Source organism: Solanum verrucosum, unplaced genomic scaffold (assembly GCF_900185275.1).
Source record: "Solanum verrucosum unplaced genomic scaffold, falcon-dt-bn FXZP01000102.1, whole genome shotgun sequence".
Lineage (NCBI taxonomy): Eukaryota > Viridiplantae > Streptophyta > Magnoliopsida > Solanales > Solanaceae > Solanum > Solanum verrucosum.
In genome coordinates, this window is record NW_026019930.1 from 1,054,275 (window position 1) to 1,066,526 (window position 12,252).

The window sequence follows — 12,252 nt, forward strand, 5'->3', positions numbered from 1 at the left end:
ATGTTAAAATTATTGAGATTAAGTGAATTAAATTGAGCAGATCATGACCAACCTGATTTTTAGTTCATTTGAGCCCAAAGTAAACTTGGACGGATCAAGACCCAACCTAATATCTTTTTCAACCTATTTAATACTCCCCGTCCAACAATAGTTATACACTATACTATTTTGGAATGTCCAACAAATACTAGTTCATTTTATGAAATCAATGAGTAAGATACACTTAATTTCTAATTTATCCTTATCATAAATTATAATCATTTTCCTATTACATTTTTCGTGACATTGTATTTATTATATTCAATATGTGATATAGTAAAATCACTCTTCTAATTATATTTCTTAAAAAGTGTGCAAAATCAATAATGGACAACTATTATTGAACAGAGAGAATATTTCCAATTTCAATCCAACCGCTCATTTGACACCCCTAATAAAAATGTGTACATTTTCCCAATTAATTTGTTGTACAATCACTTCTCTTGCCCTTATATCTGCTTCTTTCCCTTACTGGTTTTTCAACAACCAAATATATCAAATGGGCTTTACAAAATTGAAAGAAGAGCACAAGTGTTCTAAAGCTCATCATGAAGTTAAAAGCAAGCAAAGAGATATAGTTTCATCATTTTCTCATCAGAAGTATTTAAAAGATCCCAATTTTCTAAAATCTAGAAAAATTAAATTCATAATTTTCCTTATGAATCAAATTAGAGGTCAATATTCTTGCAATGCTCTTTACTACTATAATTGTTTTCTCAAATGTTGTTTCTTCTGTCATAAGCCTCTTAACCTTCACAAGGAAGTTTACATGTACAGGTATGTAATTCTGCGTTTCAGCTAATGTGATACTTTCTTTTTTAGTTGTCCAAAAAAGCTCAAATGTGCCATCGAATTTGGAGAAAAAGGTTCATTTATGCCATAAGTTACAAGTTTGTCTCATCTATATCATTTATGTTTGAGAAGAAGCTCATTCATGCCATTATTTGTCTGAAATGGCATAGATGAGCCAAACTTTAAACGGATAGCATAAATGAGTCTTTCTCAAAGTTAATTGACATATTTGAGTCTTTTCCCTTTTATAAATAGCACCTCCTCGCCCTCCCACGATATATGTGTGTTATTGCAAAGATTTGGCCACAATTTAAGTGTCATTTTAGCCATTTTTCCTATTTAGATATTTAGAAATAATTTGATTTTAAAATTTATTTTATTCTTAATGAGAGAATTTTAACCACGCATATATCTTTTAATTTGTTTTAGACTACATTTTTTGAAAATCATTTCTTAATTTTTAGACATTGTACACAATTACATTTAAACTCTATAGAGTGAAAGATAGTCAGTTGAACTCGGTACACAAATGACATGTATAAATGTTGAATACATTTAACAAAACTCTTAACTTCACTACTGATTCAATAATGTCACATAAATTAGGACACATTTATTTTTCATCAGAGTTAACTAACTTTTATTCGTTCATAAATTTTAAAGTTAAACCTTGAAAATATTGAGTTTTTGAAATTAATATTGGAACTTGAAATTGTGTTAATTCGACATACATTTTACTTGAAAAACTTTGATGTTTTGTAAGTGGAAGTGTTGCCTGTTTGAAAACTTAAAAATATCTTAAGATTAAAATTTTAAAAGCTAATTTAAAATTTATGATCAAACGCTAGCTCAATATTGCTTAATTGATAGACATCTTAATCAATCAGTGCACTTAATTTATGATTGGATTAACTAATGCAGGGGTGAGCTGGGTTTCTGTAATGTGGATTGCCGGAATAGACAGATATACTTGGATGAATTGAAAAAAATTGAGACTTTTACTAAAAAAATGCTAGCATCTTTTATCCATCGGCGTCGACAGGTTGACCGGAGTACTCAAATTACCGTTCCGTCGGGGGATTACCGGCGGCGTGGTGCTAAGAATCAAGTTACATTCACCTTTTCATAGTCCATAGAAATTAGTGATGGACTAATTTTGTAGGCTTTTTTTTTTTTGATGGACTAAGAATGAAATTCTGGTGGTTACTAGCAATTTAGGGATCAACAAATTAGCGACTCGTAAGGTTTTGTTAGAGACGAATTTAGAATTTTGAAGAATTTTTTTTGTTTGTTTATCAAGTAAATTTGACCCGTGTATATACTATTTATTATTTTTTCATAAAATAATTTTAAATACACAATATACTTTTTGATGAAGAATTTAATTATTTCTAATAAACTAGTGAACTTTATACATTATTCATTAAGCTCATTTTTTAAATAGAAAGTCATGAATCCAAACTTATTTATTAAAAAAAATAACTATGAATTAATAGTTGAGTGACTTTCTAAGTGAAATATCAATAATTGAGTGACTTTTTGAGTTATAAAATAAAGTTGAGTCAATTTCTAAGTAAACTATTCAAAGTTGAGTGACCATTTGAGATATTAACTCGTCATTCCATGGAAACATACACAAGTTAAACTTTTGAAGACAAATTAGTATTTGTTCAAAGAGTTGTCAATATGAATCTGGCTCAATATTATTTTAGTGAAATGAGTTGAGTCGAAATCCCATAGGGTGGTTAAAAACGTTCCTCCTTGATTAATCTTGTTGGTATTAATGAATACACCATATAAATAAAGTGCAATAAAAAAAGGATAACTAATATAATACGAAAGAAGTATAAAATTGAAAACTACTCTTTAAATATTCTACTTTGAATATTGACGAATTCTATATAACACTATACTACTATATATAATCTATGCGTTTGGCCTTGTATATTTTCTACTGGTGGGTAGAAATTTGTCTCGTAACTTCATGACATCAATGGTATCGAAGTGAGTTTCTGGTATCCAATTTCCAATTTTAGGATCTCTCATCCAAATTACATCTCAATCGAAGGAGGCGGAGGCGGAGACGGAGACGATTCGATCAATTTCTTGATATTCGAAACAATAGTCCGCACTTTAAAATTATCTATTGTGTATCTCCTGAGATTGAGAAGGAGAACATTGGTGAAGGGAACCCTAGACATATTATGTATGAAGAGTATATTGAAAAGTTACAGATTGAGATGAATGTATAAGTTTGAAAGTTTAATTTAACAATATGTGTTTTGATTGATGGTTAAAAGAATATTAAACTTTATAATATATATTTAGGCAAGCCTGGTTACGTTGAATTAGTAACCTGATAGGATTTGGATTATGAGAAGAGACAAGTAAAGTTACGTATCTAATAGGACTTGGATTATGGCAATTTAAAAGGAATCACAATTATTATCTTAATTTAGGCATGCACCTTACTTAAATATATCATCAAACAAATAAATAAATATGTGAAGGACAATTAACACATAATTATTGTCATTGCTTGAGAATTAATGATTGGTCACGGTTGGTATCCTCTTTAAATTCTCATCAATGTAATGACACTCTTGATCACGATTAATACCCCTCTTAGATTCAGGCCACAATTTTTTTTAACTCTAGTAAATATTAAACTATTTGCTCTAATACTAAATGATATAAATTAAATAAAAGGGTTACAAAAGACTAATACTATTTTAGATACTTAGAAAAGCCACTCAACTTATATATAAATTCATTAATATCAATCTTTTTATTCAAGGACTATTAATTACATAACATTAAAAAATAAAAACTTAATTTGAAAAGGGAAAAGACAAAAAAATCATTAATGTTTATCAATTTGCTATATATCAAAGAGAGCACAATTTACCCTCTTTCTATCTCAAAATAAATGTTATTTTAGCAAAAAATATGTCCACTAAAAGAATTGCTAAGATAACACTTATTTCGAGACGAAGGAACAAGAAGACAAGAACTCGATCAATTTTTAGGTCCCTTCATTTTTAAATGTTTACTCACACCAATTGATAGTGGTGATTGTAAAATTTGAAAATGGGTTTATTTGTGTGTGTAATGGATAAATCGGGTTGGTTAAACGGGTAATGGGTGGGTATTTGCATTTTGAGTTAAATAATTGATCAGATCGGGTTGAGCCGTAGGATTGCGCCGTGTGTACCAAATAAGTCTTCCATTAGTGGGAGGAGCAAATGTGCACTGGTTTTGGACGGTAAGGGCACTAATGAACGAAAAGTATGACGGAGGGTATTTGTATACCATTAACGATAGTTTGGGAGTATATTTGTCCTTTTTCCAATTAATTAATTGTTTCCTAGTTTTTCCTAAAATTAGGTGGCTACTTCCTTTTACCCCTTTCCCTTTTAAAATTCTTTTATTCTTTTAAAATTAATTAATTTTTAAGTCACTGCGACGTTGCGCCTTTAAGGGATGTCAACAATAGTGATGATGATTAATAAAAAAAAATCATGTTTGTGCTTTATTGCAATACAAATTTTTAAAAAATTATTTTATCTTTATACGTATTTTTTTGTTTATTGTGCATTAATATGATGAGTTTGTTTGTTTTTTTTTATTATATAATTATGCATATTTGACAAGTTTATCTTGTGTTGCTTAAATTTTTACATTGAATAGATGAATTTTCGACGAATATTATGTATGATAAATAATGCAAAAGTTACATTTTTATACAAAATTTACTTCTACGACTTTGCTACAATAAACCTTTAGCTCGATGACCATTTGTGTTCTTTTCATTTTGTTCCAAAAATCAAACACATCCTATAATATATTTAATATTGTATGATATATTTATTATTTTAAATTACAATTATAATCAATAACAAAAAATACACACTACATTGAATTATTTCAATAGTTATTATTGCATTGCTTAAACTGTAATTTAATACTAACTAGAACTTAAAATTTAAATCTATTTGAATTTAAAAATTAGAAAGGATTTTTAAAATAGTTTTGATATTTGGATATAAGAAATGATTTATTTAAATATTTAACTAATTTTTTTCTCATCGCAAAGAGCGAACATATTACTAGTACGTACATACATTCAGTGGCGGAGTCAGAATTTTTAATTAGGGGGTTCAAAATCTGAAAAAATAGACACACGAAGTAGCCTAAGGGGGTTCAACATCTACTATATATACATAAAAAAATATTTTAACCATGTAAAAATAATATAATTTTCCGCCGAAGGGGGGTCGGATGACCCCCTAAAGATAGGGTGGCTCCGCCACTGCATACATTATTGTGCTTCCAATTGAGTAGTCCTTGTTTTCCTCACGATTTAATCACTTGTTGCTTCCAATTGAGTGGTCCTTATTTTCCTCACGATTTAATCACATGTAGCCCCCCATATTTCATGTAACAAAATGTTAGATTTGGTTTTGGAGTTGAAATGTGGATATAAATTTTTAGATTGTTGAAAAACAAATCAGGGGTATCAAAAATGAGTCCAAATATATGTAACCCACTCAATTTGTTAGAATTTTAAGGGTTGGCTCAAGATAATTTGAATTGGGTTCAATCTCACTCATTTAAGCCTTAACCCATTTTAAGAGTCTATTTCTAAAAACCTCTAAAATCCCTTACTTCTTTCCTAACTCTAAATTATTTTATAATGTATTTGAGCTAGTTTTTAATGTATCCTAGCTACATATTATGTATCCGATTTATTTTATAATGTATCCGAGCTAGTTTTTAATGTATCCAAGCTACATATTATGTATCCGGTTTGTTTTACTTTTTCAGGGATTAATGTAATTACAAACTAAATAGGGATAGATTGTAATTTCATATTAAAACTATGTGATTCCTAAAATTTATAATGTATGTTGTTTCTATATTGAAGATATGAATCACTGTCTGTTTTATATCTTTTAGAATTTTTTTATCCATTTGTAACTTTTTTAAAAAAAAAAAATTTGAGTTGAAATTTAAATTATAGTTATAAAAGTTAAATAACATTATGTTAATGTTATTGAGATTAAGCGGATTAAATTGAGCGGATCATGACCAATTCGATTTTAGCTCATTTGAGCCCCAAAGTAAATTTGGGCAGGGCAAGACCCAATCAAATTTCTATTTCAACATATTTTAATACTCCCTCCGTCCAACAATAATTGTAAACTATACTAATTTGAAATGTCCAACAATATTTGTCCATTTTATAAAATCAATGAATAATTTTACACTTAATTCCTAATTTATCCTTATCATAAATTATAGTCATTTCCTTATTACATTTTTTAAGACATTGTATTTATTATTTTCAACATGTGAAGTAAGATTACCCTTCTATTTATAATTTTTTAAAATATGTGAAAAGTCAATAATGAACAATTATTATTAAACAGACAGAGTATTTCCAATTTCAATCCAACCACTCATTTGACACCCTTTATAAAAATGTGTACATTTTCCCAGTTAATTTGTTGTACAATCACTTCTCTTGCCCTTATATATTCATCTTTCCCGTACTGATTTTTCAACGAACCAAATATATCAAATGGGCTTTACAAAATTGAAAGAAGAGCATACAGTTTTATCATTTTCTCATCAGAAGTATTTAAAAGATCCCAGTTTTCTAAAATCTAAAAAAATTAAATCCATAATTTTTCTTATGAATCATATTAGAGATCAATATTCTTGCAATGCTCTTTACTACTACAAGTGTTTTCTCAAATGTTGTTTCTTCTGTCATAAGCCTCTTCACCTTCACAAGGAAGTTTACATGTACAAGTATGTAATTCTGCATTTTAGTTTATGCGATACTTTCTTTTTTAGTTGTCCAAAAAAGCTCAAATGTGCAATCAAATTTTGAGAAACGGTTCATTTATGCCATCAGTTACAAGTTTGTCTCATCTATATCATTTCTGTTTGAGAAGAAGCTCATTTATGCCATTATTTGTCTGAAATGACATAGATGAGCCAAACTTTAAACGGATGGCATAGATGAACCTCTTCTCAAAGTTCGATAGCATATTTGAGCATTTTCCTTTTAAAAGAATTATTTAATTAATGACGTGGCCGAATCATAATTGACCACGTGTAAAAAATTATTTTGCAAAACCAAAACTTTTTTTTAGTTAACATAAAAAATGGCATGAATGAGCCTTTTCTCAAACGAAAATGGCATAGATGAGCCAAACTTTAAACATATGACATAAATGAGTCTTCCTCAAAGTTCATTGCCATATTTGAGTCTTTTCCCTTTTAAAAATAACGCCTCCTCGCCCTCCCACAATATATGTGTGTTATTGCAAAGATTTGGCTATAATTTAGGTGTCATTTTAGCCATTTTTCCTATTTAGATATTTAGAAATAATTTGATTTTAAAATTTATTTTATTCTTAATGAGAGAATTTTAACCACGCATATATCTTTTAATTTGTTTTAGACTACATTTTTTGAAAATCATTTCTTAATTTTTAGACATTGTACACAATTACATATAAAGCTCTATGGAGTGAAAGATAGTCAGCTGAACTCATTGCACAAATGACATATGTATAAATGTTGAATACATTTAACAAAACTCTTAACTTCACTATTGGTTCAGTAATGTCACATAAATTAGGACACATTTATTTTTCATCAGAGTTAACTAACTTTTATTCGTTCATAAATTTTAAAGTTAAACCTTGAAAATATTGAGTTTTTGAAATTAATATTGGAACTTGAAATTGTGTTAATTCGACATACATTTTACTTGAAAAATTTTGATGTTTTGTGAGTGGAAGTGTTGCCTGTTTGAAAACTTAAAAATATCTTAAGATTAAAATTTTAAAAGCTAATTTAAAATTTATGATCAAACGCTAGCTCAATATTGCTTAATTGATAGACATCTTAATCAATTAGTGCACTTAATTTATGATTGGATTAACTAATGCAGGGGTGAGCTGGGTTTCTGTAATGTGGATTGCCGGAATAGACAGATATACTTGGATGAATTGAAAAAAATTGAGACTTTTACTAAAAAAATGTTAGCATCTTTTATCCATCGGCGTCGACAGGTTGGCCGGAGTACTCAAATTACCGTTCCGTCGGGGGATTACCGGCGGCGTGGTGCTAAGAATCAAGTTACATTCACCTTTTCATAGTCCATAGAAATTTATGATGGACTAATTTTGTAGCTAAACAGAAAAAATTGTCGCTATTTTTTTTATTTGATGGACTAAGAATGAAATTCTGGTGGCTACTAGCAAATTAGAGATCAACAATTAGCGACTTATCAGTTTTTGTTAGAGACGAATATAGAATTTTGAAGAATTTTTTTTATTTGTTTATCAAGTAAATTTGTCCCGTGTATATACTATTCCCTCCGTCCCTATTTAGTTGTCCATATTTCCTCTTTTAGTTGTCTCTATTTAGTTGTCCACTTTGACAAATCAAGAAAAGACAACAAATTTTTTCCTATTATACCCTTATTTAAAGTGAAAAGTTATCATAAATAAAGTAAATAAATTTATGAACTTTCCAGCATTGATTAGTATCTTGAGTGAATTTATTTTGAAATTGTAAATTGTACTGTAAGGGTAATATTGTAACTTCACTATGCTAATAATTGTTGCCTAATCTGTGTGCCATTTCTAAAATGAACAACTAAATAGGGACGGAGGGAGTATTTATTAATTTTTCATAAAATAATTATAAATACACAATATACTTTTTGATGAAGAATTTGTTTATTTCTAATAAACTAGTGAACTTTATACATTATTCAGAATCCAAACTTATTTATTAAAAAAAATAACTATGAGATTTACCTATTTTTTACTCTTATCAACTCTATTCACTTGATTAAAGTTTATAGAGCTTAAAATATTTCCTCCACAACCCAAAAAAATATAGCCACCACAATAAAAGATTATTAACAAATTATAAGTTGGAAAAAGAATGAAAAATTATTTTCTAAAGAAAATAATAAAAAAGAGAAATACCATTAAGTTTCTATAAGAAAATCAAACCAAACCAACAACAACAAAACCGATGAACATGAATTATATTTGATTTTAATAATAATAATAAAAAATTAATTAATTAATCTTAATTTTAATCGTAAACTAATCCAAATCCAACCAGGATACCTAAATAAAAAATCGTCAAACCTTAATTTTATCAAGGAAGCCAAAATAAACAAGGAAAAGGAAAGTAAAACAAATAAATTTTTCTTTCTCTATATATACACATCAAACTATACCTTACCAAAATATAGCTTTTTTTCTTTTTCCACACCAACAACAGAGTGATGGCTTCCCTTAACGACGTTAAGAAGAAAGGCATTGACTATTCGTGTAGCTTTGTTGAAACTAACGGAAGAATCGACTGTTGTAACAGCAAGTATAAAAAAGGTGAACCCTCATGCGTTTTTTGTACTATATGCAACGAACCAAAACCAGTAAACAACGATACCATAAAGCAGGGCCCGTGTATCGTTAATTATGTGCGCGAAAGGATCAAAGAAACTCTAACGCAAGTAAAGTGTCCAGTATCGAATTGCAAAGAGCAAATTTTGATCAATGAATATTTCGTGCCACCTGAATTTATGAATCAATGGATGGATACGGTTCGTGAAGCTGAAGCTTTGTTTTCGTGTGACATTATTGAGTGTCCTTATATGGATTGTGAGGGTTATTTGATAGATGACAAGAGGGGATTTTCAATTAGAACTTGTCCAAAATGTTTGGACAAATTTTTGTGGTAATTAAGTGTAGAGATTATTATTGGCATATGGGAATTAATGGATTGTAAGACTAATTAAAGCAATTAAAGAATGTTTAGAACTTTTGTAGGCAATTTTTATTTTTTTTAATGATTTGGGCATACCAATTTTATTTCTAATAATTTGTGATAGAGGAATGCATGATTTTAGTTTGATTGTAGATTTAAATGTCCATAAGTAGAAAATCTTGTATAGTATATATCATGTTAGGCCATATAGAAAAAATTGTATAGTATATATCATGGTAGGCCATATAAAAAAAAGAAAGTAAAAAGAGATTAAAAAAGAGTTTATCTATTAATGGATATAAGAGTTAACAAGATAAATTAGTAATATTATTCTTGAGGATGTATAAAACAACAATAATATTGAAAAATAAACTTTAAATTAAATTGTAGATTGAATATTGAAAGTTTTATTCCTTCGGCTCGTAAATTTGTAGTTTTGTACATCGTAAATTGGACTATTGTCAATTTTAGGATCTTTCATCATGTGCAAAAATATTCTCTTTCTTGTCAATTACTAGTATGTATTTTACACGAACTCATGTGTAAAAATATTTTCTTTTCTTGACATTCATGATTTTATATTTCACATGAACTCATATGTTATATTAGTAGATTCACCTATAAAAATGAATATATATAATTGTATTAGACATATAAAATAAATATCAATCTCAGACACAAAATAATATTCAGAATCATAAATTAGTCCAATTTCAACCTTCTAACACTAATGATAACCAGTTCCAAAATAAGTTTTTTTTAAATCAAATTTGGTCAAAAACTTATTAAGAATACGTATTATCAATTTCAACCTTCTAAACACTAGATCACGTGTGATTCAATAAAATCGATAAGTTAAAGCTAACTTCTAAAAAGAGGTCCCATTTTTTAAAAAGGTAAACTACATAAATTCCATCACTAGTTTAGGTTCTAATTAGTAAGATTTTCGATAGTTCCAAATATTACTTCTTCTACCATATTTCGTACTTAGGATACATCAGTCTGAATCCGCGAGATACATGTATCTACCAAATTTTAAAATCGAGATACATTTCTTATTTGTTTAAATTAATTGGTTGTAATTGATTTCCTTAATTAGAGGAGTAATTGAGGATTTTCAAAATACATGGACAATTAATTCTAAAAATTTAAATTAATTAAATATCTTAATATACAGCGAAGATCAAAGAGTGTATCTATGTTTAATCAATATCATTTTATTATTCTTTGAAATAATAAATTCATTAATATTATTTATAAAAGACAAAAACATTTAATTGTTTGAAAGTAGAGGTAAAATTAGTATATATGAAAGTGATGTAGGTCTAATAAAGTAGTTTATCTTTTTTTTTTAATCCATACTTACTCTTATAATATTTTTAAGTTTACGACAAAAAATTCTTATAGTAATAACATGTTATTAGAGTTATTTAATAACATAGGTGGACTTAAAAGTTGGTCAAACCTACTTTTAAGTCAATTCTTGACTTATGCGTTTGGCAAATATTAAAAATAACTTAAAATAAGTTATGAAGTGTTTGACAAGGTCAAAATGACTTAAAGTAAGTCAAAAATCAAAAGTAGGTCTCCCCCTACTTTTTATTTTTGACTTAAAATTATTTGACTTTTTATTTTTGACTTAAAAACTAGAGTACTTTTTTAAGTCAATTCAAACATGCTCTTAGTCATGTGTATGTAATACATTACCTTAGATTTTGTTGCATAAAAAACTCTATCTAATAACATGAAGATTTTAGCTATTTAATTCAACTTCTAAAATACTTTTACTATTGCAAAAATAATAATACTTTTTTCCCTTTTTATAAAGATTGTGTACTCTATTTTGTCTAGCAAATTTCAATTTTCTTTTAAGTAAAAAAAATTGATAAAATCTTTACTTATTAAAAGAAAAACCAATAAATCAATATTACAAAAATTTTAGGGCTCCAATACTTTTTGAGGCATAAATAAAAGTTTTACTAATCTCCACTATCCCATTAGTCATCATATGTATAATCGTATTCAGAATTTGAAGGGTATGAGATGCATTTAACCATCTTAAATTAATTTAAGCAATAAAAAAGAGCCGAAAGTATCCCTAATATATGAAAAATGACTCACAAATAACATCCTTCAATTTTTAAATATAAAAATATCCTAACCTTTAATTTTCGGCTTAAAATACCCTAAATTATGAATCTGCATCAAATTTCGCTCCTTAAAATAATATGTGATCTATCATGATTTGTTACTTTTTTTTGTTTAGAATTAAATAAAATCCACTCATATTTAAATAAGTCAAAAAAATATTTAAAATTCTTTTCTATTGAAAAAAAAAGAAGAGAAATACCATTAAATTTCTTTAAAACTCGAAAATAGCAAACCAAATTGATAACAACAACAAAATCTATGAATATGAATTATATTTGATTTAATTTTAATTTTAATAATTAAATTAATTTATTAATTTTAATTTAATCAAAAACCAATCCAAATCTAATTAGATTCCACAAACCTTAATCAACAAGGCTCTCTAAACTAAATAATAAACCAGTCAAACCTTATTTTTATTACAAGGAAGTCAAAATAGACAAGGACAAGGAAAGAAAAAAT

General features: G+C 27.6%; 1 protein-coding gene across 2 annotated transcripts; it reads left to right on the forward strand.

The window, feature by feature from the left end:
• The first annotated feature begins 483 nt into the window (after nucleotides 1-483).
• On the forward strand, nucleotides 484-8,172 carry LOC125830455 (uncharacterized). Of its 2 annotated transcripts, none has more exons than XM_049509661.1 (2): nucleotides 484-816; nucleotides 7,802-8,172. In XM_049509661.1, exons 1-2 carry the CDS (start codon nucleotides 539-541, stop codon nucleotides 8,007-8,009), a joined length of 486 nt encoding a protein of 161 aa, XP_049365618.1. In that variant the 5' UTR covers nucleotides 484-538; the 3' UTR covers nucleotides 8,010-8,172. The 2 variants fall into 2 exon arrangements, with proteins under 2 accessions (XP_049365618.1, XP_049365613.1); XM_049509656.1 differs by lacking the exon at nucleotides 7,802-8,172 and adding an exon at nucleotides 1,753-1,960 and having other exon boundaries at nucleotides 539-816.
• The last annotated feature ends 4,080 nt before the right edge of the window (nucleotides 8,173-12,252 follow it).

What these genes read in the sequence shown, in the direction of transcription:
- LOC125830455 (XM_049509661.1), top strand. Translation starts at nt 539, where the DNA reads ATGGGCTTTACAAAATTGAAAGAAGAGCACAAGTGTTCTAAAGCTCAT. An exon ending in AAGGAAGTTTACATGTACAG is followed by an intron (nt 817 to 7,801) that starts GTATGTAATTCT and finishes TAACTAATGCAG; the next exon opens with GGGTGAGCTGGGTTTCTGTA.